General features: G+C 38.7%; 1 protein-coding gene and 1 pseudogene across 3 annotated transcripts in view; both read left to right on the forward strand.

The window, feature by feature from the left end:
* The window catches only part of GNB4 (G protein subunit beta 4), a 57,211-nt gene extending 33,764 nt beyond the window's left edge, over positions 1–23,447 (forward strand). For all 3 annotated transcript variants that reach the window (XM_059163410.1, XM_059163411.1, XM_059163412.1), the window contains exons 3-10: positions 982–1,020; positions 1,844–1,950; positions 3,698–3,761; positions 5,521–5,683; positions 6,815–6,881; positions 6,988–7,189; positions 19,441–19,657; positions 21,587–23,447. In XM_059163410.1, the coding sequence (XP_059019393.1) occupies positions 982–1,020; positions 1,844–1,950; positions 3,698–3,761; positions 5,521–5,683; positions 6,815–6,881; positions 6,988–7,189; positions 19,441–19,657; positions 21,587–21,693 (966 nt within the window). In that variant the 3' untranslated portion in view covers positions 21,694–23,447. The remainder of the gene's footprint in view (positions 1–981; positions 1,021–1,843; positions 1,951–3,697; positions 3,762–5,520; positions 5,684–6,814; positions 6,882–6,987; positions 7,190–19,440; positions 19,658–21,586) is intronic.
* Positions 15,922–16,075, forward strand: LOC131826092 (U4 spliceosomal RNA; annotated as a pseudogene).
* Positions 23,448–24,812: the final 1,365 nt, after the last annotated feature.

Consider the following 24,812-nt stretch of genomic DNA (forward strand, 5'->3'; position numbering starts at 1 on the left):
TCCACATCTTACAATCATTTATAAGGCAGACCACAATAGGAGGAGTAATACATCAGTATCTATAACAAGTTTACATTAACTACAAGCAAACCTCATGATGCCAGGTAGTCTTGCTAATGCCATTAGCAAGACAATCAACTGGGGAGTGGGTTATGGGAAGTACAGGAACAACAAGGACCAACTAAGAATTCAGGACCCTGACCACGTTGTTCCCTTCTGTAGGGAGAGCGTGTGGGAAGTCATGTAGGTGAGAGCACAGTGCATAGCACAGACCCTTTCTCAGTGTTACTCAACTTTCCTGTCCTTAACTCCTTGTCAAGGTGTCCGGACTTTAAAGGAGACACAAGTCAGGGCCTGGTTTGATCCACGACTCCAACCATGCCGTAGCCTCCAACACCCAGGAGAACTGAAAATGTGGATGCACAACTCACAAGGGTGTTCACAGCCTCAGTATTCACAGAAGCCAAAAAGTGGAAAGAAATTAAATGTCCATCAGTTAATGGATAAACAGCATGATCCTTTCAAACAGTGGAATATTACTCAGCCATGAGAAGAAATGGAGTACTGACATTTGCTACAACATGGATGGACCCTGAAAACCTACATTAAGTGAAAGAAGCCAGACACAAAATGTCCTATTAAAAGATTCCATGTATAGAAATGTCCAGAATGGACAAATCCATAGAAAAAAAAGTAAACTAGTGATTACCAGGGAATGAGGGGATTGGGGGGTATTGGGATTTTTTTGTACCTTTGTTTCTTCTTCTAACTTTTTTTTTTTTTAAATGGTAACTGTTCTGGAATTAGTGGTGGTGGTTTCACAAAGTTATGAATGTACTGACCACTGAATTTTAAATAAAGACTATGTGGTACAGTGAAAGTTGGATTTGTAAGTCTATGTTTTCAATGAAAATAGTATTTTAAGTCCTATCCAGAGATTTCCATGTTTAAATGTATTATAATCTTCTTTCTTTACTTCAGGATGCTAGGAAGGCATGTAATGATGCAACGCTTATTCAGGTAAAGTTATTTTTCTCTCCATTCATTTAAGTAATTCACATGAAAGAGCTTGATGTGGATGCAAATGATACTCAGATAGTTATTAGTATTTAATTTAAAAAAGTGAGCTCTGTATTTAAAAATACTACAGTTTGTCAGATGCTGTACATGTGCTTTTTATTTTTTTAAAAAGCTTTTATTTATTTATTTATTTATTTGACAGAGATCACAAGTAGGCAGAGAGTCAGGCAGAGAGAGGGGTGGGAAGCAGGCGCCCTGCTGAGCAGAGAGCCCTGTACATGTGCTTTTTAAAGCACACTTGTTCAAATAGAAGACTCTAGGGGGAAAAATATGTAGATTCATATGTATTTTTTTAGGTAACTTCTGATTCATTTTGATATGCACTGATTTTACTTTTTTTTTTTTTACATCAACTCTTAGGAAGGTTTTATTAGTTTAATATTGATAATTCTTATTAAGGAAATATTTTATGTGCTCTACTAGAGCTTGCTTTCTTATGAGCAGTTAAAAGTATCCATGTTTTTACTCTTTGATCATCTACTATTTGATTTTTATCTGTGGCTTTTTTTCCCCCTAAAGTTAGAAGGTATGTCTATTCTTAAAAGTTAATAGTCTATGATAAATATTCTCACTGGAAGGTGCGCAAATAGGAACATTCAAAGTTCCTTTTTCTTCAACTTACTGATCCTGTAATGGCTCTGGAATTATTTAAAGTACCTTCTGTTGCTATAAAGTTGTCTTCTGTCTTATGCCTCTTATTTCTGCTTTATTGTCTGAGGTATGTCTGACTTGTAAAAAATAACATTGTTGTTGTTTTCTAAAGATCACATCAAATATGGATTCTGTGGGCCGAATACAAATGCGAACAAGACGTACGTTGAGGGGTCACCTAGCTAAGATCTACGCTATGCACTGGGGATATGATTCAAGGTTTGTACCTGCTTTTTTTAAAAAAATATTTTATTTATTTATTTGACAGAGAGAGATCACAAGTAGGCAGAGAGGCAGGCAGAGAGAGAGGAGGAAGCAGGCTCCCCTCCAAGCAGAGAGCCCGATGCAGGGCTTGATCCCAGGACCCTGGAATCATGACCTGAGCCAAAGGCAGAGGCTTTAACCCACTGAATCACCCAGGCGCCCTGCATTTTTTTTTTTTTTTTTTTTTAGAGATGCTGAGAGACAAGCGGTAGGAGAAAGGTGGGGAGAGGAGAATCTCAAGCAGACTCTGCACTGAACATGGAGCCCAAGGCAGGGATCAGTCCTGGGATCATTACCTGAGCCAAAGGCAGAGCAGCCTAACCAACTGAGTCACCCAGGTGCCTGCGCCAGCTGATTTTTAAAGAATGTATTTCAGGGTACGTGGGTGGCTCAGGGAGTTAAGTGTCCAACTCTTGATCTCAGCTCAGGTCTTGATCTCAGGATTGTGAGCTCAAGAAGATTGTTGCTGCTGCTATATAAATTTCCTGCTAATGTCATTTACCTATAGGGAAGGGATCCAGATGGCTTGGTGACAGGGAGGGGAATGTGACTTTTTTCCCGACTGGATAGCTTTTTAAAAGATTGTATTTATTTATTTGACAGACAGAGATCACAAGTAGACAGAGAGGCAGGCAGAGAGAGGAAGGGAAGCAGGATCCCGGCTGAGCAGAGAGGCCGATGCAGGGCTCGATCCCAGGACTCTCAGATTGTGACCGAGCCAAAGGCAGAGACTTTAACCACTAAGCCACTCAGGTTCCCCTGGATAGCTTTTTTATATCTTTTGAATTTTATATCCTAGTGAAAATGTCCAGAGCAAAACAATTAGTTAACATTACAGTTAACTAATAGTTGTTTAGTTAAGAGTTCATATTTAACCAGCAAACAATGCTTTCTGCTGTTCAGGCCCAGTCCACTTTTCTCAGCGGTTACACCCATTTCTCACACACTGTGTGCAAGTGGAAAATTCACAGTTCCTGAAACACGTGCTGTATTTTTCTCCTTGTCAATGAACATACCCTCCTCACAGAATGTGGACTTCTACCTTTAGCTTACAGAATTCCATTTTTCAGTATGCGTTCTTTTTGGCAAGACTCAATAAGACTCAACAACAGCATTGATTTTTATACCACCCCTCTGACAACTTCCACTTACTTATCTTACTGTAAACTTGTTGTCAATGCCTTCTCTCTGCCAGATGGTAGAGGACTCAAAGGCAGGAGGCATATATATCCTGCATCATATCCAGAAAGGCTGCCTTGCCTTCACAGGCTCCCAGTTCAGATTTTTAGGTGGAGGGAAATACGTTTTTAAGGTTATATGTACACTGTTATCATTAAGCCTAAGTCAGTAAATAATGAACCAGTCAGCTATTAGCTGTTAGAATCTTGAATAAGAACTAGAATGTTGTCACCATAAAAAGTTTAATCATTTTTTTTAGAAAAGTTGAATTATAACCAGAGACATTTTTAGTAAAAATGTTTAAATTTAGTAAAATGTTTAAATTTTGCTAAATTATGTATCCTACTGAAAACTTTTGGCATACAGAAAAATTTATTTTTTTAAGTTGGGAAGATAATTTTCTGGTATCAAGTTTTTAATTAGAAAAATATTTTTTTCTTAACTATTCTATAGTAATGCAGTGGATGACTAATTTAAGCTACTTTTTTCCTCTGTCAAAATATTTTTGTGTTTTTTCCTCTAGGCTACTAGTCAGTGCTTCCCAAGATGGAAAATTAATTATTTGGGATAGCTATACAACAAATAAGGTAGGATATCTTAGTCATTCTCTTTAATCTTTTTTTTGGTCTGGTGTCCACCAGTGCTTTCCTTTATTCAGTTATTTCAAACTTAAATTTCCTTCAAAGATAAAATTACTCCATTTATTTTACTCTAGATCCTCTGTTTGGGCCTACTATTTGCTTTTAATAATTAAGCCCTTTTATGTTCCCAAGGACAGTGGAAGGACTATCATTCAGTGTATTTTACTTGAGTCTCCTACTTTGTATTTTAGTATTAGAAAAGGGTGTGCATTAGTTTTATACATGGATGGTTTATTTCCTTAAAGTTTTATTTATTTAAGTACTCTCTACATTCAGTGTGGGGCTCAGACTCACAACCCTGAGATCAGGAGTCCCAGGCTTTTATGAGTGAGTCAGCCAGGTGCCCCTATAAATGATTTTTTTTTTTAATTACTGATTTCCTAATGGGCAACAACCCTGAGGTTTTTATTTCTAGTTGTGGGTAAGCCACGTTGCTATGGTGAGGGTTTTCTTGGATCCACTGATTTGTGTTTCTGGCTTGCTCAGGAGATGCAGAAGCTTGGAGGCAAAAAACAACTATTTCCCATCTTGGCAAAAACCCAGTGGGTCCTCCTAATGTGTCCACTGGAAGGAGTCCTTGATGTCAAAGGGTTGAGTGGCAGTGGAAAACCTTCCACTCAAGAAACTTAACATATGAAATACCTTTTATATTCTGTGTATTTCTATCACTACTATTATATATTATTAAAGATTTAAAAGTTCTGTTTTGTGAAGTAAACAATAACTTCAGCCTGATTGAGATTTTAAAGCTAGCTAAGACAGATTCATGAGTTTCTCTATATTAATTGGCCCATCCAGCATGTCTTTCAGCCATATTTTTCTAGAACAAGAAGAGTTTTTATAAAATATTTTAGGTTTAAGCAAGAGCATAATAGGATTCAACCAGTGTGTTCATTCTCTGGACCATTTAGCCTTGCTGTTCCCATATACCTTAAATTTTGTCACCTACTTGCAAAATTGGGTAAAAAGGCACAGCAAACTATTGCCATTTTAAAAATTTGGGTGCAGAGTGTATATCCAACTATTAGAAGGACACAGTGCCATCTCTCTCTCTCTTAAGATTTATTTATTTGATTGAAAGAGAGAGCACAAACTAGGGGGAGAGGCAGGAAGGAGAGGGAGAAGCAGACTCCCCACTGAGCAGAGCTCATGGCAGGCTTGATCCTGGACCCTGGGGTCATGACCTGAGCCAAAGGCAAACGTTTAACCAACTGAGCCACCCAGGTGCCCCCACAGTGCCATCTCTTCATAGGAGAACCTTTATTTTTAAATTTTTTATGGAAGAACCATTTTAATTGGCTCTGATACTTGCTTTTGTTTATGTCATATTGGAGAAAATTCCTCTTTTGACTACTGTTGCCAGAACAAAGAATTTTAGTAAGTTCTTTAACATTTGCATTTAATATTTTGAATGGATATATTTATTAGCATTGAAACATTCTACATCCTTCTCTTAAAATAATTCCTGAAAAAAACACTTAAATCCAAATGAATTGGTGATATATGCTAATGTGCCTGTTAGTTTTTCTGTATTATTAGTATTTTATTTTTCATTGTTCATTTAAACCATTGCATTTTTAATTTGGCTTATTTTTAGTTAGATGCATTTAATTTTTAGTCATATTTGCTTCATTGTAAACCGGTTTGAAAAATGGTCTGTTTTTGTAATCTTAGTAATAGTTTCTGTGTTATATTTGTTGTACAGATGCATGCTATTCCTTTGAGATCTTCCTGGGTGATGACCTGTGCCTATGCTCCGTCTGGTAATTACGTCGCGTGTGGAGGGCTGGACAACATCTGCTCTATATATAACTTAAAAACCAGAGAGGGCAACGTGAGAGTGAGCCGGGAGTTACCGGGTCACACAGGTGAGCTGCACTGGATACTGTCCTTTCCTACGAAATAGGAGGACTCCTGAGTGAGCCAGTGAGCTAGAGTGTGTGGCAAATCGTGCTCAGCTGCTGAAGGTTGAGTGTTTATCAGGTGAGAGTAAAAATGACTATGAGTCAGCAAAGCTCCAACTTTAAAGATCTACAAGTGATGACTGTAACCTTATTTTTCTTTCAAAAATAACACTATTTTATGAAAATGACAGATCAATTGCAAAAGATTGAAACAATAAACCCCACAGATACAGGGGTGCTTGGGTGGTCAGTCATTTAAGCGTCTGACTCTTGATTTTGGCTCAGGTCATGATCTGAGGGTCGTGAGTTCAAGCCCGTGTTGGGCTCCATGCTTGCCACGGAGCCTATTAAAACAAAACAAAACAAAACAAAACATAATTAGCTGTTTTCTCTGCCACCATATAAGAGTTAATGGAATTTTGGCATCTGAGTTATGTAACTGAAAGTGTGTATTAGATACATAGTGAAAAATACTTCATAAACGTGAGAGTACATTGATTTGCCAGGGTGCACACCGTAGAGTGTATTTGATTTTCAGTGTTAATGAGGAATTTATTGCCACTCATCAGACTTCTGCCTCTCTGAATTCTTGGTAGTACTATTTGATGATGCTTTTCATAAAAACCTCTAATATCCTTTTCCTGCCATATCCATTTCCATATTAGGAAACACTGGTAAATTCTGAGCACTCAGGTGACCGTGTTCCATGAAACCGTCACTGAGGTGGTAGTTTCTTATAGTGTTAGTAGAGGAATTCCCAGCGCACCAAACCCAGTCTGCCATAGGTGATAGAGATTTGTGTAAAGGAATCTCTCTCTTCGGTAATCATGGTAGGCAGAAGGGAACTGTGTCCCAAGTTTGTCATTTCTGGATTGTCTAACAGGATATGCCATTGACATGGTAATTACCTGAGAATTTCCTGATAAAATTGAATTGAGTTGCAGACAGCATAGAACTGGAAGTAAAACTATAGGTTATGCCAACAAATATATGTTGCCTACGTATTGGGTTTTAAAAAATGTGTATTAGTATTTCACGTGGTAATTGGGTTATTCTGTTCAGTTAACCTAAAATGTGTTGCTCTCCGTGCTATAGGCTACTTGTCCTGCTGCCGATTTTTAGATGACAGCCAGATCGTTACAAGTTCAGGAGACACAACTTGGTAAGTGTGGTCCATGCGAACACTGATTTGGGGATTGAGGGCGGTAGTTGGAACTAACATAAGGAAAGATCTGATAGCTGTTATTTTAATTTACGTTTAATTACAGTGCTTTATGGGACATCGAAACTGCCCAGCAGACCACCACTTTCACTGGGCATTCTGGAGATGTGATGAGTCTTTCCCTGAGTCCTGACATGAGGACTTTTGTTTCTGGTGCTTGTGATGCTTCTTCAAAATTGTGGGATATTCGAGATGGAATGTGCAGACAGTCTTTTACTGGACATGTGTCAGATATCAATGCTGTCAGTGTAAGTAAATAGCATTTCTAAGGAAACTGTATTCTGGATATAAACTGTTAAAATCTATAATATGGTTATAACAACAAAAACCCCAAACAGGTAGCTACAGATAGATTAGGCCAGATAAGTATTCTGTGTATATGAGCATGAACTAATCATATGTGGTTATTATTGTCCTATTTAGGTCAAATGCTAAACTGTTAAAAATGACTAGAATTTCCAAAAGTACTATGAATGCAAATGCTTTTGTGTATGAGACACTCCTCATTTTGGAAGAAGATATATTTGGGGAAAAAATGTTTCCTGTTTATTCACATATAATAACAAACAAATCCATTTTTGGGGGGCGCCTGGGTGGCTCAGTGAGTTAAAGCCTCTGCCTTTGACTCAGGTCATGATCTTAGGGTCCTGGGATTGAGCCCCACATCGGATTCTCTGCTCACCGGGGAGCCTGCTTCCCTTCCTCTCTCTCTGCCTGCCTCTCTGCCTACCTGTGATCTCTGTCAAATAAATAAATAAATAAAATCTTTTAAAAAAATGAAAGCCATTTTTTATAATTTTGTTGAACATCTAAAAAGTAAAAGTGGTAGAAGATCACTTAAAAGTAGATTGCTGCAAACTGTAGTATACCACAAATTTTCTCGGCAACCACAAAACAGCAGCAAAAACCAAAAACCAACAAAAATGTTGCTAAAAAACCAAGACACGATATTTAAAAATGCAAAATTTTTTTAAAAACTCAAAAAATGTAGAAAAAGAACAAAGAATAGGACAAAAGGCAAAGAGCAAGATGGTGACTTTAAACCTAATACTGTCAATACAATAATCATATAAAATGTAAATGGTCTAAACAATAAAGACAGAAACAGGACTCTTTTTTTTTAAGATTTGAGCGAGAGAGCAAGCAAGCACAAGTAGGGAGGGGAAAGGGGAAGGTGGGAGAGAAGCAGACTCGCTGCTGAGCAGCGAGCCCGATGCAGGACTCAATCCCAAGACCCACCCCTTATTATTTGGCCAGCCTGGTTAGAATAGAATGTTAGAGCAGGTATACCTAATCTTCTCCATCTCTGTCTTCTGTCACCTCTCTCGGGTTGATGGTATTCTGTTTTCCTAGTTTGTGTAGATTTTCTCAGGGATGAATGGAGTTTATTAAATGCTTTCTCTTCATCTGTTGAGAAGATCATGTGGTTTTTGTTTTTAGTCTGTTATTGAATTCACATTGATTTTTTCCCCCCCCTAATATTAACCCAACCCTTTATTTCTGGGACAAATCATCCTTGGTCATCATACATAATTGTTTTTATATATTACCTTTGATTTATAAAAGTTTTTATGAAGTTTTATAGCCATATTCATAAAAGTTGTTCTATTTTTTCCTTTCTTCAAATTTTTTTTCTAGTTTGGTATCAGACTAATGTTGATAAAGGCCTTGTAGGCAAAGTTGGGGACCATTCCCTCCACTTCAGTTGTCCGGGACAGTTTGTGTAGAATTGGTCTTACTTCTTCCTTAAATGGTTTATTTTTTTTGTTTTGTTTTTGTTTTGTTCTTTGTTTTTGTTTCTTTTTTTAAAGATTTTAGTTATTTAACAAATAAATAGAGAGAGAGAGTATAGAAGCAGAGTTCCCCCAGCAAGGACCCTGGGATCATGACCTGAGCCAAAGGCAGACGGACACTCAACTGACTGAGCCACGCAGGCATCCCAGATGTTTGGTTTAATTTCTCTGTGAAAGCTCTCTGGGAGAGTTTTCTTTGTGAGAAGAGATTTAACGGTGAATTTAATGTCTGTCTTAGATACAGACCTGTTGAGGTTATCTATTTATCCATCAAGTCCTAACCCCCACTACCTCAAGGTGTGTGACCTTATTTGAAAATAGGGTTGTTGCAGATGTGATTAGCTGAGCCATACCAGATCAGAGGTCTTTTAATCCAAGATGACCAGTGTTCTTAGAAAAAGGGGAAGGCTCCAGACCAACAAGCAGAGAAGTTTAACAGTGTGAAGAGTCCCAGGGAAAAGACTACCAGCCACAGCCCTTAGACACCTTGACCTCAGGCTTGCAGCTTCTAAAACTGCGAGATGTTAAATTTCTGCTGTGTAAGCTATGCTGTTTGGTCCTTCGTTACATGGTAGTCCTAGCAAATGAATACATTTGTAGAGTTTCATCTGTTTTATCTTCTCAAAGAACAATCTTTTGGTTTGAGTGATTTGCTCAATTTTTGTTTTATTTAATTGATTTTTCACTCGATTATTTCTTGGCTGTGTAGTTGGGTGTCATTTTCATTTCCTAGGTGTATAAGGTAGAAGGTGAAACCATTCATTGGAAACTTTTTATTTTTAAAGATTTTATTTATTTATTTATTTATTTATTTGTCGGAGAGGAAGAGAGAGAGAGAGCACACAAGCAGGCAGAGAGGCAGGCAAAGGCGGAGAGAGAAGCAGGCTTCCCGCTGAACAAGGAGCCGGATGCGGAACTCAATCCCAGGACTCTGGGATCATGACCTGAGCCGAAGGCAGCGTCTTAACCCACTGAGCCACCCAGGCATCCCAGAAACTTTTTATTTTTAAATATTGAAGCTTATAGTGGTAAATTTCTAAACATTGCTTTTGGTGCATCCCACAGGTTTGACTGTTGCTGTGTTTTCATTTTCATGTAGTTAAAAATTTTTTTAATTTTGATCTCTTTGACTCATGAGGTTTTTAGAAGTATGTCGTACAGTTTTCAATTATATGGAGATTTTCTAGATATTTTTATTTTTGTTTTTAATTGTATTATGGTCCATGAATACACTTTGTATGACTTATAGGATTCTAAACTTGAGATTTGTTTTATGGTCCAGAAAATGGTCTGACCTAGTCACTGTTTTGCACATGGAAAGAATCTCTGTTCTGCTGTCACTGGATGGAGAGTTCCACAGATAACAGTTATCTCAAGTTGGCTAATAGAATTATTCAGGTCTTTTGTATCCTTACTGATAACTCAGTTCTTTCTGTTATTGAGTAAGAACTTTTGAAATCTCTATTTGTGTATTTGTTCATTTTTCCTTGTAATAGTTTTTGCTTCAGTGAGTATTTGAAAGCATAAAACTTCAGGATTATTGTGGTCTCTTGGTTGGCTGATTTGTCATTATGAAATGTCCCTCTTTATCCCTGGTAATATTATTTACTCTGAAATTTTTGTGTGATGTTAATAGAACTACCCTGGCTTTCTTTTGACTAGTCTTAGCATAGGCATATCTTCTTCCTTGCTTTTGCTTGCTGTTTATATTTTTATATCCAAAGTGATTTTCTTATAGAGAAGTAGTTGGGTCTAAAGAGTCCTTTTTCAGGGCACCTGGGTGGCTTGGTTAGTTAAGCATTGGCCTTCGGCTCAGGTCATGATCCCAGGGTCCTGGGATCGAGTCCTGCATCGGGCTCTCTGCTCAGCAGCAAGGCTGCTTCTCTCCTGCTGTCCCTTCCCCTGTCCTACTTGTGCTTGCTTGCTCACTCACTCAAATCTTAAAAAAACAAACAAAAAAAACAGAGTCCTGTTTCTGTCTTTATTGTTTAGACCATTTACATTTTATATGGTTATTGTATTGACATGATTAGGTTTAAATTCACCATCTTGCTCTTTGCCTTTTGTCCTATCTATTCTTAGTTCTTTTTCTACCATTTTTGAATTTTTAAATACGATGTCTTGGTTTTTTAGCAACATTTTTGTTGGTTTTTGGCTTTTGCTGTTGTTGTTTTGTGGTCGCCGAGAAGATTTGTGGTATACGTCTACAGTTTGTAGCAATCTACTTTTAAGTGACTTTCTACCACTTTTTCATACAGATAACCCCCCCCCCCACCGCCCTTTGTGCAGTCCTTCTACACTCCTTTCCTAAGTCTGAAGCCCTACAATACACTGATAGTATTGTTGCTTTCAAGTGCTGATGCTCCTTTAGGGAGATTTAAAAAATAAAGTCTTTATGTTTATTCACATAGTTACCATTTTCTGTGCTCCTCATCCTTTTGTTTATAGATTCAGATTTTCACCTGTTTTTCTTCTTGAAGGGCTTTCTTTAATGTATCTTATAATGCAAATCTGTTAATGTCCTTCAGGTTTTATATATTCTAAACATTTTTTATTTTGCCCTCAATTTTGAAAAACACTTTCACTGTGTTTTTTCTTTTCTTTTCTTGATATTATGAAGATGTTATTCCACTGTCTTCTGGTTTATGTTGGTACTGATGTGAGATGTGCTGTCATGCTTATATTTGGTCTCTGCACAGTGTGTCCTTTGTTTTCCTCTGCCTACTTTTAATATTTTCTGGTTTTTCTTCCTTATTCTTTTTTTTTTAGAAAGCCCCTCCTTTCCCTGAAGATTTTATCTATTTATTTCAGAAAGAAACCAGGTTGAGCTCAGGCATGGGAAAGGGACAGAGGGAGAGGGGGAGAGAGAATCTCAAGCACACTTGGTGCTGGGCATGGAGCCTGACTCAGGGCTTGAACCCACAACCCCAAGACCATGAGCTGAGCTGAAACCAAGAGTGAGTGGCTAAACCAGCTGAACAACCCAGGTGTCCTTTCTCTTTGTTTTTTAAGCAACTTGATAATGATGTGTCTTTGCGTAATTTTCTTCCTATTTCTTATGTCTGGGATTGTGGATTATAGTCTTAATCAAATTTGAAATTTTTAGCCATTATCATTAAAATATATTTTTGTCTCTTCTCCCCTGAGGGCTCCAAATCCACATATATTAAGACACCTGAAGTGCTCCCACAGTTCACTCACACTGTGTTCATTTTATTTTTCAGTCTTGTTCCTCGCTGTATTTCACTCTGGATAGTTGCTGTTGCTACATCTTCCAGCTCATTACCCTTCTTCTGCAGTGTCTCATCTGCCATTAATCCCATATAGTGTCCTTTTTAATCTTGGACACCTTGTCTGTTAAGTCTATCATCTGTGATATTTTGGGGGTTTGTGTCAGCTGAATGATCCTCCCTCCCGATTATGGGTCCTATTTTCTTGCTTTTGCATGTCTGATTTTCATAAGATGTGATGCCACACATTGTAAATTTTACGTGCTGGGTGCTGAATAATTTTGTATTTATATAAATACTATTTAGCTTTGTTCTAGGGCATAGTTATCTGGAAATAATTTGATCCTTTCAGGTCTTACATTTCAGTTTCGTTAGGTGGCACCAGAGCAGCACCTTATGTATGCTTCTTTGTCCCATCCTTGAGGGAAAACCTTATGAGGTTTTCCCTCTTGGTAGGAGGGACAGATGTTATTCCTGGGCCTGGGTGAGCCTCAGCTTGTTTCTGATTATCTTTATGGTGTCTCCTCTGCTTGAGAAGTTTCCTCACACACCTGTGATCAGTACTCAGTTGAATACTTGAGGGGCCCCTTATTATCTCTTGACTTTATCTACCAAGGGTTGTCCTGTCTGGTGCTCTGGCCTGTGAACTCTAGCCTTGGACTCCTTCGATTCCCATCTCTGTCCTCTCAACTCTGGGATGCTAGTGGCTCCATTTGGGTTCCCCTTCCAAGTACCATGACCTATAACCTTTCTCCAGGCAGGAAGTTGAGGTAGTTACGGGGCTTGCCTCATCTGTGTCATGTCTGTCAGGGACCACTCTCCTCTGTTGACTGATATCCAGTGTCATTAGAACCATGTTTCTTTCCCTCTCTCTTTTTTAAAGATTGATTTTATTAAAAAAAAAAAAAAAAGATTTTATTTGACAGAGTGCAAGCAGGGGTAGCAGCAGGCAGAGGAAGAAGCAGACTCCCCACTGAGCAGGGAGCCCCATGTGGGGCTTGATCCCAAGACCCTGGATCACGACCCAAGCAGAAGGCAGATGCTTAACTGACCGAGCCACCCAGGCACCCCTAAAACAATGTTTCATGTATTTTTGTCAATTTTATTTATTTTTTTTATTCTGTCTTTTTCAGCATGGCGGTAAATGTAATCACTGTTACTCCATTTTGGCTGAAAGCAGAAGTATAGCAAAGAATTTTTTTTTTTAATGAGCTGAAGAAAGAAAACAATTTAAAGAGGCTTGCCCAGTATTTTAAAGTAATTTAAAAGGCTAAAATAGGGGGCGCCTGGGTGGCTCAGTGGGTTAAGCCGCTGTCTTCAGCTTAGGTCATGATCTCGGGGTCCTGGGATCGAGTCCCATGTCGGGCTCTCTGCTCGGCGGGGAGCCTGCTTCTCTCTCTTTCTGCCTGCCTCTCTGTCTACTTGTGATCTCTCTGTCAAATAAATAAATGAATAAATCTTAAAAAAAAAAAAAAGGCCAAAATAGACCTATCCTTTTGAATTGAAGATATCAAAACATAAGGACAAAAAAGTTCTAGAAATATTCAAAGTGAAAAAGTAGATTACCTAGATACAAAAGATAGAAAAAGTCAGGCTAGACTTACACTTTTCCATAATAGGGCTGGAAGGTTTCTGAACAATATCCACTGAGTGTTGAGGGAGAGATATTGTAAGTCAGGAATTTTAAGTTTCAGAGGCTATACTTTATGATAGGGGAGAAAAATTCTAGTAAATACAGCATAGGATAAGAGGTTTAGACCACATATAGGAACTCAAGGCAATACATGTAAATGGTCGCCACTATTACAAGATATGTTGTAAGTCAGACTGTATGTACAAGAGCTATATCTAAAACAAAATGGCCCAGGAAAGCTAGCAGTGAAAATGAAAGAGGGGGCAAATTATAACCTGAAAGAAATCTGGAGTAATTCTAGTATATTTCTATTATACTAAGTAAAATTGAAACAGATTGCAAGATGAGAAGTTTTATGTTAACAAGAGATGGTGTGTAGTGAAGCTATCACACTGAAATGTACACGAAGCCAAAGCCATTAGAAAAGCGAGGAGAAATGAATCCAAAACACCATTGTGTGGGAGACTTTCATCTACAACTTTGAGATCCTGATGTCCTGTGTAGGCAGGAAAAAAGATGAAGGATTTGAATACTCTAGTTTAAACATTGCACTTTGCACTGGACAGATGATTTTTTTTTTTTTTTAAGATTTTATTTGTTTACTTGACAGAGATCACAAGTAGGCAGAGAGAGAGAGGAGGAAGGAGGCTCCCCGTGGAGCAGAGAGCCCAATGTGAGGCTCGATCCCAGGACCCTGGGATCATGACCTAAGCCGAAGACAGAGGCTTTAACCCACTGAGCCACCGAGGCACCCCTGGACAGATGTTCTTAATCATAAGAACCAACTACAGGGGCGCCTGGGTGGCTCAGTGGGTTGGGCCGCTGCCTTCGGCTCGGGTCGTGATCTCAGAGTCCTGGGATCGAGTCCCGCATCGGGCTCTCTGCTCAGCAGGGAGCCTGCTTCCCTCTCTCTCTCTCTCTGTCTGCCTCTCCATCTACTTGTGATTTCTCTCTGTCAAATTAATAAATAAAATCTTTAAAAAAAAAAAAAAAAAAAAAGAACCAACTACATAGTAGGCCACTAAAGGAATACTAAATATGAAGTGAATAGCTCAGGACTTCGGGGAAAAAAAGAACAGTTCACAGTAGGAGAGAGAGAGGAAGGAGCTGGTAAAGAGAAAAGCAGAAATGCAGATTTGAAGTGAGAACCTCTCCCTGAACCAGCGGGTCCACCACCCCCTACCCTCTTGCCCCTTCTCGGTGGTCCGTCCAGCCTAGCTGCAAATCTGACATCTGGAGAGCTGTGAAAAACGTTTTCTCCCCTACGTTTAGTGTAGACTTACTCTGTGGCAGAACCTGACTAGAACGACAAGGAGCTGCTCAGTGACTTTACTTACCCCACTTAGTATGATGTATCTGTCCCTGGACACACTGGACACTACTCTGGGCCCAGTGGAGTTCTTCTTAATACACAGCATTTTCCTCTTCTAAAATCTGAAAAACTTTAAGTTCTGAAAAACAGCCATCCTGAGGGGTTCATATCAGCCTCTTAGGGACTGTGAACCTGTGGTCACCCATGACCCACGCTGCCTCCCTCCCTCTCTGAACTGCCCAGTCCTCCCTTTGCCTCAGTCACACTGGCCTTCTTGCCACCCCTCTAACCTCCCATCCCCCAACCCCGCCAGCACATTTTCTACGGCAGGGACTGTCACCACTACGGACCCCTCTCTGTGTCTCTGATTTTCCCAGCAGAAGCCACCTCTCACCTCCCGCCTGCTGGTGGTGGAGGGGGTGCTCTTTAGTAAATACAGCTTCTCAGTAAAGCCTTCCCTGGACACCCTAAGCTTTTACCCATAAGCTTTGCCCTTTTTCTGCCCCCCCCCCGTATTTATCATTATCTAACATGCTTATTTTTTTATTTGCTTTTCATGTTTGTGGTATGCTTCACAAGAATATAAACTCTCTGGAGACAAAGGGTTTTGTCAGTTTGTTGACTTCCATAGATCTCCAGACCAGCATTTAGAACTGTACATGATACAATAGGTACTTAATGAATATTTGTTGAATGAACAAATAACTTAGAAAATTTTATAATAGAAAAACAAAATTTTATAATAGAAAACTGTTAGAAAATTTAAAATTTCAAATACTCAGAAGACTTGACTCCCTAAATCTCTGGTAAACTTAAGAAGGGTAAATATTGCAGATACATAAAATTAAGAATAGTAAAGGTTACATTGCAAACCCAAAGAAACCCAACTAAATGAACAGCCAACATCACACAGACTTTTCTTTAAATGTATCTGGCAGATTTCAAATATATTTAAGTATTTCCTGTAGTTCTGAGGGCCATCCTAAGCTCCCAGTTAAAACTAGTTCATCATAGCTTTGCGCAGTGGCAGTATTGTAGCCAATGAGGTTTATCCGAGGCGTGATTATTGCTAATTGAAAACTAGTTCATCATATTGATCACGTGAGCTTCTCTCATCCAGCCTAGGAAATGTGAGATTTTGAGTGTGAGAGAATGCTGTTACCAGTTTTGCCTGGGAGAAGAGCATGAATGGGGACAATCCTATACAAAACAGATGTCTGGTCATCCTGTGTCTCGAACATAGACTGGCGTGCTGTGCCCCATACACTGAGCTGAAAGGGGTGATCTGATTGGGTGTTCCGTGCTAGGTGTCCTTTACTGTACTATAGCTTCTGTTTTGGTCCATGGTAGAGAACAGGTTTAACCCCATACATGCTGATAAATATATGTAAATGGTATTGTTGGACTTCCTGCAAAGGAACAATGGAGAGTATCTTCCTGGCTGTTAGGATGGAAGAAAGTGGTCAAAATCATTAGCCTCTAAGAAGGCGGTAAGGGTTTGGTGAAGCCTTTCACTTGCTTAAGGACCTTCTTTCTAAACTACTCTGTAGCCTGGGAGAACTAATAATTTGGATCCTGGGTAGATAGAGGAAATTATGGCTAGGGGTTCCTTATGCCTTTTGGGAACTTGAAAAGGTTTGAAAAAAGGTTTCAGAAAGGTCTCAGTGGGTTAAGCCGCTGCCTTCGGCTCGGGTCATGATCTCGGGGTCCTGGGATCGAGTCCCGCATCTGGCTCTCTGCTCAGCAGGGAGCCTGTTTCCTCCTCTCTCTCTCTCTCTGCCTGCCTCTCTGCCTACTTGTGATCTCTCTCTGTCAAGTGAATAAATAAAATCTTTAAAAAAAAAAAAAAAAAAACCATCTCCACTGGGACCAGATTGAAACTAAAAGCACTAAAATAAGAAGTACTTGCATTTCTGGGACGCCTGGGTGGCTCAGTTGGTTGGACGACTGCCTTCGGCTCAGGTCATGATCCTGGAGTCCCGGGATCGAGTCCCGCATCGGACTCCCAGCTCCATGGGGAGTCTGCTTCTCTCTCTGACCTTCTTCTCATTCATGCTCTCTCTCACTGTCTCTCTCTCAAGTAAATAAATAAAATCTTAAAAAAAAAAAAAAAAAAAGAAGTACTTGGATTTCTGAGAATCTGTTACCTTGTTATCACTGCCTTCTTCCACCATCATCCTGAGTGTGGGGGGACTTCTTAACAGTGAAAACACTGGAGGCTTGTTACTTGTATTAAGTAACAAGATGATAATACCATCACCATTATTTAAATGGATCTGAAACGTCCAGCTGGTATAGTTGGACCCAAAATGGAAATAAAAGCTGAATTAGAAAGTAAAACAAATATCATTATTTGCAGGTGATACAGTCTGGCTCTCTAGATATCCCAAATTTCAGTGTGTTTTCTGGGTGACAGAAACCATTTTAAAATCAGTAATTTTCTTACATACACCAATAATAACCAGGAAGAAAATGGAAAGGAAGAAAATCCTATTGGGAATAGCAACAGAAGTTAGGAAAGAGGCATACATTTAATGAGAAATGTGTAGAATCTTTATAATCATAAAATTTTTTTGGAACTTTTTTTTCTTTGTTGTAATTCCATATTCCCTGGATACCTGGCTGGCTCAGTCAGTGGAGCATGTGACTTTTGATCTTGGGCTTGTAAATCTAAGCCCTGTATTTTGGGTATAGAGATTACTTAATAATTGTGGGGTCCCTGCGTGGCTTAGTTAAGGATCAGCTCTTGATTTCAGCTTGGGTCGTGAGTTGGAGCCGCACCTGGGGCTCCGTGCTGGGTCTGGAGGACTCTCTCCCTCTTTCCCCCTACCAACTCTTATGTTCTCTTTTTCTGAATTAAAAAAATAAAATCTTTGAAAAAGTACCATCTTCCTGAATGAAAAGACTACATGTTTCAAGCTAATCATTTATCCCTTAACCTAATTTTTAGGCTTAATACAAATTTTGAATCAAAACCCAAGTGGAGGGGTGGCTGGGTGGCTGGTCTGTCAAGTGTCTGACTCTTGTTTTCAGCTCAGGTTGTGATATCAGGGTCATGAGATGGAGCCCTGTGTCCAGGAGAGTCTGCTGGGATTCTCTCCGTTTCCTTCAAAAAAACCCCCAAGTGGATCTTTTTTTTTTGAGATGAGTCAGAGGAATATGAAGAAAAGAAACTTGATCAGATGTCTGTGAAATTGAAGTACGGGGCGGGGTGGAGAAAACAGATTGATTTGAATCAGAGTACCATGAATATTTTGCCATGCCAGATAGAAAAATTTACTGTCAACTTAGGATTTTTTATTTTATTTACTTATTTAAAGATTTTGTTTATTTATTTGACAGACAGAGATCACAAGTAGGCAGAGAGGCAGGTGGAGAGAGACGGAGAAGCAGGCTCCCTGCTGAGCAGAGAGCCCGATGTGGGAATCTATCCCAGGACTCTGGGATCATGACCTGAGTCAAAGGCAGAGGCTTTAACCCACTGAGCCATCCAGGCACCCCTAGGATCTCTTAAAAAATGTGGTACAGGTACAAGAAAAGAGAGACAAAACTAACATTTTTGTGTGTACACAAGAGTTCAGTGAATTAAAGATGTAACAACAAAATCAGTAAAATGATTATTTAAAGAGTTGGGACAGTTACTTGACTATTAAGAAAATTAAGTTATATCCTTATGCTGAATGCTGGTATATCAAATAAATCCTGGATAGATAAAAATTAAGATGTGAAAAATGAAATTACTTTAAAAAATTAGAAAAAGATACAATTGAACATCAGCTAATAAGCCTGAGAAAGGACTGTATTCATAAATCAATGGAAGAAATCTCAAATGGAAAGGTAAATTTGGTTACATAAAAATGAAATTTTATATTTTTAAAAGAAGGTATAAAGAACTATAAAATGTGTAAAAATAAAATTTGCATTCATCTTATTCCTACAAATCAGCAAGTACTAACAGCATAGTAAAAAATAAGCAAAGGTCGTGAAAAATCAGTTCACAAAAATAATACAGATACACAGATGACCAACAGATACCTGAAAAGTCTTTGTTTTATTAAAAAAAAAAAAATCAGTGTTCTGCTAGGTTCTGAGGAAAGAGGATTCACAAACTAATAATGCATAGTTTACTACTACCTGAAGTTTATACCTAGCCTAACTAGGCTGATTTATGTTCTCTTTTGTAAAATCTTTCCTGTTTATTTTCATGATGGGACTTTGGAATGTTTAAGACTGCATATATAAATTCTATAAACAGTGCCATCTGCTTTAAATCTTCTAATAAGCTGCATGGAGGAACAGAGCCAGTCTTTACGGTGTACTTGCTGTGCTGAACCACGGACCTTGAATGTTAGTTCATTCAGTCCTAACCAGCACGCTGAAACTGAGGGCTGCAAGTGTTAAGAATTTTCAGGGCCCGACATTTCTTACCCGGAAGAAGCCAAGTTGGAGTTCAAATTTAGGTCTCATCACTCTGCCTCATGTGGATTTTGTATACTTCTGGGGAATAAATGTCTGTTCCTTTGCTTTCTAGTTTTTCCCAAACGGATATGCCTTTGCCACTGGCTCTGATGATGCCACGTGCCGGCTCTTTGACCTCCGTGCAGACCAGGAGCTATTGCTGTATTCTCACGACAATATCATCTGTGGGATCACTTCCGTAGCCTTCTCAAAAAGCGGGCGCCTCCTGTTAGCTGGTTACGATGACTTCAACTGTAACGTGTGGGACACGCTAAAAGGAGATCGTGCAGGTTGGTAAAGAAGTTTCAGTCGGTTTGGATTTTGTCAGGAAACAGCAACAGGTTCCTGTCGGGTGGTTCTCCCGGCCTCCCGGATGCTATGGAGCCATGGGGAATGGCACCCTGACAGCTCTCATTCGTGGTCCCTAGTGACATTCCCGTTTTGTAAAGAGTAGTAACATCTGGTTCTAGAATATCTTGTTTGGTAAGTTTTGCTCTGAAGATGAACAGTGAATCTGATTCAGTGTGGACTTCGCTAGATTGCAGTTTCTTCTAACCTGACAGGAGGCACTGTAACTGCTATGAACCCTCTTCCTTCTGGAGTGGATCTTGGCTGGGACAGGACACAGGCCCACTCTCCCCTTAGCCCCATGCTCAGACTTCTCCCCTGTGGCCTTACAGTCCCACTGTAGACTCATGAATAACACCTTACACAGAGTGATTTTAAGTATTTCTTACAATCAGTATTATGCATAAGGAATCAAACAGGTACATGGCTTGTTACCAAAGCAGCAGCCCTCTGGCCCCAGCTGCTATTTCCTGTTCCCAAAGGTAGCTCCTAAGTATGTACTTCCGTATCTTTAAATAACACGCCTTTCCTGCTCTCCTGCTAGCACTCAGTTTGTGTGTGTGTGTGCACTCCCACATGGTTTATTAGGAGCAGCAGGAGAGATGTTAAAGCTGAACACTCAACAGAGACTTGAAGTTTTAAAACAACGATTTGAATGAATCATTGACTTTTTTTTTTTTTTTTTTAAACTCGGCATTCTCTGTTGAGGGCTCAGCTTTAACAGTTCTCCTCCTGCTACAGCTGCATCCTTCCTGTCTTCTAATGTTTCCCACATAGAGTGGATTTTATTTAGAACATCAGTCAGTGTTTACACAATTAGGACTTTTGTTTAAAGAGGTATTAGGCGTTTTGCCTGGATTGAATCAGTTAGTATCCATAACAGATCAGAATGTGTTTGTTTCCCATAATTTTTGGTTTCGTTGGCCCAACTGGATACTCTAACGGTAAAAATTGAATGGCGACTTGTGAATTGCTATCTCATTTTCCTTTCCAATGTGACTTGGAGTATTTAGTCACAGTGCTCATTTTCTGTTACTTCAACCCACGATTGTACATTTGCCTGTTGCCAAACATTGCTGTGCCAGAGGGACTACAGGGTCTTAAGAGTTAGATGAGGTTATGTTCCTGCGGTTGGGTGAACATGATTGAACATGATTTTGCTTTGTTATAGATACTGCAGACTCAGAGTTTATTTAAAAAAAAGTAATTCTTGAATTTGATATAGTCCAAGTTTGAGTGTAGATCTTCATGATTCTCATTTTCCTTGCAGTTACCTAGCTTACCCCTCACACCCAGGCTCCCCATTTGGAGCAAGGAGCCTCCTCTGACAGCCAGGTAGCCAGAAAAATTTTTAAAAGGCAGATGTCCACTTCAGTACTGACGGTCTACGTTATCCCGGTGTATTGCTGAAATAGGGATGGGGATGAAATAAAACCTCGTGAACAGATTTCTTGCAAACGAATACTTCTTGAAGCTAAAGGCAAAGTCATTCCTGAGACTGCTTTTGGCAGTAGTTACTCAAGATGTGGATATAGTGAATATATAGGTATTCTAGACTCTTTCTGTCTTGTTGATATTCTAATGAGTTTTAAGTGTTCTGTTCTCTGATTTCCCATACCATGCATACCGTTTCTTTCCAGCTCTTTCGTCCTCACAATTGTTTGTTGATAATTGTTTCAGAAACCGGTGAACATACACTTAAACATGCACAGTACGCCTTGGAAAATAAAAGATAAAGAAAAGATTTGAAAATGAAATACGGTGTTTTGAAAAAAATTTTTTAAAATACCCTTCTAAATCTTGTATGCACATAATTGTTTAATTCTGAAAGTTGGCTCTTGTTAACTTTTTACTAAACTTCTGCTTTTCAGGTGTTCTTGCTGGTCATGATAACCGTGTCAGCTGTTTAGGTGTAACAGATGATGGCATGGCTGTGGCAACAGGCTCTTGGGACAGTTTTCTTAGAATCTGGAATTAATAGTGCATACATGTTTGCTGTTCTCCGTTGCTATCTGGAGAAATCAGTGCTACAGCCTATCGCTGTGAGAAGAAAATTCTACCTTATATTTGCAGGTGAAGATTTTTCTATTGAGATTGTTATATACAAAAAGATTTCAGTAAACTACAAAACAAAACAAGGGGGGAGAGGCAAGGGTGCTTGCTGAGATTGAAAGGACAAGTGCATTAATTTGAGGAATTAAGCTAATTGAACCTTGATGAATTTTTGTTGTACTCGAAATTCTTTATTTTGTGTAGGACAGAATGTTCACATTAGAGCGGTTTATTATGTTTGATTGTGTTTTTTAAGACTTAAATTTTTAACTTTCTATACATAAGAAACATCACATTTTTGAGTTTTGTAATGGAGGAAGTAGGCATTGTAAGAGATGGAAGTGATCCCATATGTATGTGTACTTACGTTTAAAAAAGTCTCCTTGATTTCTGACCTTTTAGCTCCTTGTTGCTTAATGTTTAAGAATGCTAGCAGGCCTAGATATCTCTGAGGGCAGTCCCTGTTGAATATCGTTAGTTTCTGGTGTATCCTTCTGCCATCCTGTGAATTTAAGTAAGTGCTCACTTTCAGTCCCTGGCCTTCCTTGAAGGCCAGGGAATCAAGGAAGGTATCATTCTGAAATTTTAGACATACATAAGACATTCTTACATAGTTAGCAGTGATTGCATAAAAAACAAATTCTAAACATTTAAAAAATCTGGTTATGATCTAATGACGCTTTGAGTAGCTCTCTAAAGAGCAGGGCTTTCCTAGTGATTTCATATTCTGAAACAGAGTTTGTAGGTTACCCTCATTATTTCAGATTAACATTTGGGTTGTCCTTGCATCTGAAGAATTTTGTCCAGTATTCTCCATTGATAGACATGTAGATGGGAAATACAATGTGATGGCATTACGTTGTTGAAAGAAGTGTTAAAATCTAACCTTCACTAGACTTGATCAGTTACAGTTGTGTAGCAAGGTGGCTTTATGAGTTTGTGTTCAGTTTATATCAATTCAGATTTCCTATTATCGTGACTTAAATTTGGAAAAGGAAACATTCAGACTTTTCGCTCTTCTGTGATTTTTCTCTTGGCACAAAAAAATGGTTTCTAAGTGATTTCGCCAAAAGGAATACTTAGATCCATGTGACTCCACTTTAAAGCCAAAAGAAAAATTCCAGGAGTCCTTAAAGGAGTCAGAGGAACATTGCTTAGTATTTTCCTAAGCAATTCCTACTTGTCATTGATATAATGTGTCTATTACTAGAATGCCCCCCTCAATTTAAACAAAGATACTTTCCCCCTATAACTAAAGCTAAATGATTGATAATACAAGATTATTAGCCTTGATTGATGAAGTCATGGATTATTCTTAATACAGAAGTGCATTACTTTTGTAATTTAGTAAACCATGTCTGTTTCAACTTAGGTTTCAACTTTTGATCACATGTAACCCTAATCTAAATGCTTCCCCAATTTTACTTGTGAATTTTCATTTTTATATTGTGAATATGCTAGTAAGTGCATCAACCATAATGAAGTCTGTTATCAGTTTTAAGATCAGCTGATGATGGTAAAAAGAAAATGGATAAAGGAAGAGTAAGATATAGGACCCAAAACAGACTATTTTAGATGGCAGGCATGAATGTATATTTATAAACACGTAAGATTTCTATGAACTTTTTTTGGAATTAATGTTTGTGGACTGTCATTTCATAAAGAATAGCTCTTTAAGGTAAGGCATAGCTTAAAGAATAGCTCTTTAAGGTAAGAATATTTTAAAGGAACGTATTCATTTCCCAAAAAGGTGAGGGTTTGCCATGTAGTTCAGCAGTTCATTCCAAATTCCTGTAAGAAAGCCCTTCTGCCATGTGCAAAAGCATCTCCTCTACCTTGAAAGTTTCTCTAGCAACAAGATACTTTTGCCAGAGGGGCACCAGACTATAAGAATTCCATGGTCTTAAGCATGTTGATAGAAACAGTTGAAATCTTTGTAGATAAGCTTAAAAGTAGTTCCCATAATTAAATGTGTACTAGGCAACTAAGACCCAATCACTATTGTGCTATTTATACATAGACCAAATGGTGACCTTATTACCACATTAACTTACTAGCTAAATCTTTGCTCTCCAGTAATACAGGTTCCAATTGCTAGGGATATTTATTTACTGCAGTTTGAGTTCAGCTGATAGTCTCAAGTGTTGTGCATAAGATTTCTAACCGGTAAGAGTAATACAGTATTTAAGAATTTGCATCAAGATTGTTGCATTTATTTGGTGCCTGTTTTCTTTTACCTTATAAGAAACATTTTAACATAATACGCCTCAGCATGTTTATTTATAGATTAATCATCTCAGAAAGTGTCCCCCACCCCCAGATCTAGCAAGAATAATTTAAGAGAACATACTCTTTTTTAAAAAGAGTGATGATTGCCATGTGGTTCAGCACATAATCCCAAAAGCTGGTAGCAAAGACCTCTCTACTTTGATGGACAGACAGTCCTCAGTTTTGGCACCTGTACTAGAGGTTTAGACTGAATATCCAAGGTCTCATCCTTCCCTCCTTCCCTCAGATTTTTCTAGCTTGATCCGTTGGTTCCATGCACACCACACAGAGTTCATCTTCACAGATGCAAAAGTTTGGGTTTAATATTTCAATTTTAAGAGTCTAATAGGCCATTCTCATTTTAATGTAGACTCAGCTGAACTGCTACTGCATGATAGTGAACTAGTATCCTAGACATACAGATATAGGTGCTTCTGGAACATGTTCGGCAGTCTTAAAGTTAACCTGTTAAGAGAAATGGATCTTGCCTTCTCCAGGTGACAGTGAAATTTTTATTGCTAAAATATACTGTGCCAGTATTATAACTAACCTTCTCCAACACTATTGAAGTCTTAGATTTAATAATTTTAACCTTTCTAAAAGTGACAACATTCAGGGAAATTTATGCTTTGGTGTTACTGTTGAATGTTCACATTTTAAATTACAAGGCAGGTGAATGCCTGTGGCTAAAATCTGTTGATGTTTAAAGTTAGGAAACGGATTAATCAATCTTAGAAATGGGCCTATCATTTTCACAGTATTCTCTCGAGAGTCTTG

The sequence above is a fragment of the Mustela lutreola genome, chromosome 2, assembly GCF_030435805.1.
Source record: "Mustela lutreola isolate mMusLut2 chromosome 2, mMusLut2.pri, whole genome shotgun sequence".
Classification (NCBI taxonomy): Eukaryota; Metazoa; Chordata; class Mammalia; order Carnivora; family Mustelidae; genus Mustela; species Mustela lutreola.